Below are 4,353 nucleotides of genomic sequence, written 5' to 3'. Positions count from 1 at the left end.
TTTTACACTTTTTTATTGTTTTGCAATAAAAAATTTAGATACTTACCCAAAATGGGAGGGGAGGATGAATAGTGGGAACTACTACTGAGATAGTGAAAAATGAACTTGCACCAGTGCAAGGGTTAGTGGCTCATTGTTGGCTTTAAGCAAGTCTCTGTTTATTCTCACACATCAGCAGCTATGCAAACTTCAGGGAGTTGGCAGGGCCTGAGCTGGCTAGGCCTGTTAAGTGAGGAGTCATGATCTCCTTGAAGTCAGCCCTGCAGGTCACTGCTGCCAAGGCTATTTTCTGTCCAATATTATTTCACACTGATTTATCACCTCATCCGGGGATGTCCTCAGTATGTTCTCATTACAGTTTCCTTTTTGTTTGTTTTGTTTCATAGCTGTGACACCATTTGAGATGAACAACCAAACATCTGTCACCGAGTTCATCTTCTTGGGATTTTCCAACCACTCTGATCTACAGGGCCTGCTCTTCCTGGTCTTCCTGGTCATTTACCTGACAACGCTCCTGGGGAACGTGCTCCTAATAATGGCCACCAGGCTCAGTCCTGCTCTCCATACTCCAATGTATTATTTCCTCAGCAACTTGAGCTTCTTGGACATCTGCTACACTTCTACCACTGTTCCAGTCATGCTCGTGAACTTCTTCCGGGAAAAGAAGACCATCTCCTACGAGGGCTGCCTTTCCCAGATGTTCTTCCTCGTGACATGTGCTGGCACCGAAGGTGTCTTGTTGGCTGCTATGGCTTATGACCGCTACGTGGCCATTTGCCGCCCTCTCCAATACCCAGTTCTCATGAGTGTGAAGGTCTGTGTTTGCTTGGTGACTGCATCCTGGATGTGTGGGCTGGTGAACTCTGTGACGCACACCGTGCTGACAGCCTCGCTCACTCTGTGTGGGCCCAACCACATCAGCCACTTCCTCTGTGACATCCCCCTGCTCCTGAAGCTCTCCTGCTCAGACACCTCTGTCAATGAGTCTGTGCTGCACGTGGCCAGCGCCACCATCGGCCTGAGCCCCTGCCTCTTCACGGCGGTGTCCTACATACGCATCGTCTCTGCCATCCTTCAGATTCCCTCTGCTCAGGGCAGGAGCAAGGCCTTCTCGACCTGTGCATCCCACCTCACTGTGGTGGTGGTCTTCTTTGGAACAGCCAACTTCAACTATGACAAACCCAGCGAAGGCTACTCCCTGGACACGGACATCCTGGTCTCTGTGCTCTTCTGTGTTGTGACCCCCATGTTGAACCCTATCATCTACAGCCTGAGGAACAAGGAGGTCAAGGGTGCCCTGAGGAAGCTAATTGGATAATTTGTTGAGATCAGAAACAGATAGATTTTTTTTTTAATTTAATGAACATAAATTTCCAAAGTACAGCTTATGGATTACATTAGCTCCCCCCCCCAATAACTTCCCTCCCACCCACAATGCTCCCCTCTCCCACTCCCTCTCCTCTTCCCTTCACATCAAGATTAATTTTCAATTATTTTTTATATACAGAAGATCAATTTAGCATATATTAAGTAAAGATTTCCACATTTTGCACCCACACAGAAACACAAAGTGTAAAATACTATTTGAGTACTAGTTATAGCATTAATTAAACACTTAAGAGTAATTGTGTATTGATTACAGAGTTCAACCAATAGTTTTAAGTAGACCATAAAATGCAACTTTTGTATTGTTGTGGCTTCCCCCCTCAACCTCCCTCCTTCCCGTGGCCCTCCCCTCTCCCACTCCCTCTCCCATCCCACCCTACATCACGTTTCATTTTCAATTACCTTCATATACTGAAGATCAACTTAGTATATACTAAGTAAGGATTTCAACAGGCTGCACTCACACAACCAAACCAGGTATAGGGTATTGTTCGACTAGTAGTGTTGTTTTTAAGTTTCATAGTTAAACACATTAAGGGCAGAGATCCTACGTGGGGAGCATGTACCCGGTGACTCCCATTGTTGATTTAACAATTGGCACTCTTATTTATGACGTCAGCAATCACCCGAGACTCTTGCTATGAGCTGTCTAGGCTATGGAAGCCCCTTGAGTTCACCGACTCTGAACTTGTTTAGTCAAGGCCGTATCACAGTGGAGGTTCCTTCTTCCCTTCAGAGAAAGGCGCCTCTCTCCTTGATGGCCAGAAACAGATTTTTCATTTTGGAAAATTCCTTAATTTGAGGAAAGCAAGAATATCCCAGCTGCAATTATAGCATCTCTTGAAAAGTGTTGTGCCCCATCCCACCAGGACCAAGATTACGCCTATGCTGAGCATTTCACACATTGTGATTTCACATGCCCAGAGTTCTCCAGTCCTGATAATTCAGAACATTTTTGAACCTCATACCATAAAAACTGTGTAGCTGTAGCTGTCTCATCCAAACTCCCTCCACTTTTCAGCTATAGACAACCACTCTATCACAGCATATGTAATGTGAGGCATGAAATGCAACATTGAACTGCATTTCCTGGTTAATGACTGCCAGGTCAAAAATAAGCACCATTTATGTGCTTCTCATATGGCCGGTGCTGCGGCTCACTAGGCTAATCCTCTGCCTGCGGTGCTGGCACCCTGGGTTCTAGTCCCGGTCAGAGCGCCGTATTCTGTCCCGGTTGCCCCTCTTCCAGGCCAGCTCTCTGATGTGGCCTGGGAGTGCAGTGGAGGATGGCCCAAGTCCTTGGGCCCTGCACCCGATGCGAGACCAGGATAAGTACCTGGCTCCTGGCTTCAGATCGGCACAGTGCTTGGCCACAGTGACCACTGGGGGATGAACCAATGGACAAGGAAGACCTTTCTCTCTGTCTCTCTCTCTCACTGTCCACTCTGCCTGTCAAAAAAAAAAAAAAAGCACCATTTATGTGCTTCTCATATACTCGAGAAAAACTTGTGTCTGATTTCTGTCTATAGCTATCCTTTCTCTGAATAGTTCATAGAAATGAAATAATACAATATGTGCCTCTTGTGTTTGCTTTCTTTCACTTCATACAATGTTGCAAGATTCATCCATATTATAGCAAATACCAGTCCATCATTCCTTCTTACTGCTGAATAATTTCCTTTTTTACATTATATGACCTAATTATCACCAATGACATTTTGGTCATTTTTACTTTTTACTACAATTATTAATGTTTCTATGAACATCCTTGTACTAATTAGTGATGGATGACATTTTGCTTATCTTGGGTTCATAGCTAGGAGTGGCAGTGTTGGATCACATGGAAAAATTTGCTTGAAGAACCAGCAGACTGTTTTCAAAATGGTAGCACCATTTTACATTTCTAAGAGCAGTGAATATGGTTTCTAATTTCTCCATATTCTCACCAATACTTACTACTGCCTGTCCTTTTTGTCGTGGCTATCCTAGTATGTATGTGGTGCTATATTAAATGTGATTTTCATCCAGATTTCCATGAGGGATAATGATCCTGATTTCTTTAATAAGCATCATTTCTGTGCTTCTCTTTCATATACAGAAAAGCCTATGTTGCTTATGTAGACTATGAGCTTTAAAAATTTAACCATTGAAACTCTCTACTGTTTCTATCTTAATTTTGATAGAGTAAAATACTGCAAGATTTTACAGCCTTCTCTCCATCTGTGCACTATAGAGCTGTTCAACGGCTTTGCTTTTTTTCCTTTTAACTGTACAGTTAGCAGTGTCATCATGAGGTGATGAGCAATGACAGGACTAGAATCCAGAAGGGATGAAGGACAAAGGGTACTGGTGGGGAAAGAAGGAAGCACCTCCTCTGGGTGAGCAGCACTAACCAGGAGTGGCTGCAAGTGAAAGTGGAAGCTATGCTGTTAGCGCTGGGGTTCCAGGTACAGGTCCACTGGCAGTGCATCCAACTTGCGGAGTCCACAAGTGAAGGGAAACTCCTCATGCTGTGTGAAATTCAACCATATAAGTACTCACGCACCCTTAGTCCATCTCTCCCTAATGGGAAAGGGAGGCCAGTCTCAAGGCTTCAGGCAACCATAACTTCAAAAATAAAAACTGAGGATTCCAAGATGGTAGAGTAGGGATACAGCAGATTGCTCCAGGGTAGGGAAAATAGTAAAAAAAAAAAAAAAAAAAAAAAAAAAAAAAAAAAAAAGATAAAGTGCATTCTCAAGGGAGAGGTGGAAGGAAAACTGCAGTGGGGATTCTGCAGGAGGATAGATGCCATGGGTCTGTGCAGACATGTAGCAAAGAGCAAGGACATAAGACACAATCCTGGCAGCCTTGAGCCAGAGAAAGCGCCAGCTTTGGAGAGCAAGGTGAGATCAGATTGCAGTGGCCTGTGCCACGGGTGATACAGCTGGAGCGAGAGCCTAGTGGACTATACTGTCTTTGAGTCCA

At 44.4% G+C, this 4,353-nt stretch overlaps 1 protein-coding gene across 1 annotated transcript; it reads left to right on the top strand.

The window, feature by feature from the left end:
• The first annotated feature begins 394 nt into the window (after positions 1–394).
• LOC100342554 (olfactory receptor 5V1-like) lies at positions 395–1,318 on the top strand. Its single transcript, XM_008264564.4, has one exon. It carries the CDS (start codon positions 404–406, stop codon positions 1,316–1,318), a length of 915 nt encoding a protein of 304 aa, XP_008262786.4. The 5' UTR covers positions 395–403.
• Positions 1,319–4,353: the final 3,035 nt, after the last annotated feature.

Source organism: Oryctolagus cuniculus, chromosome 7 (assembly GCF_051225735.1).
Source record: "Oryctolagus cuniculus isolate XC-2025 breed Fujian yellow rabbit chromosome 7, ASM5122573v1, whole genome shotgun sequence".
In the NCBI taxonomy this organism is placed as follows: domain Eukaryota; kingdom Metazoa; phylum Chordata; class Mammalia; order Lagomorpha; family Leporidae; genus Oryctolagus; species Oryctolagus cuniculus.
This window is presented reverse-complemented; position numbering and strand designations above follow the sequence as displayed.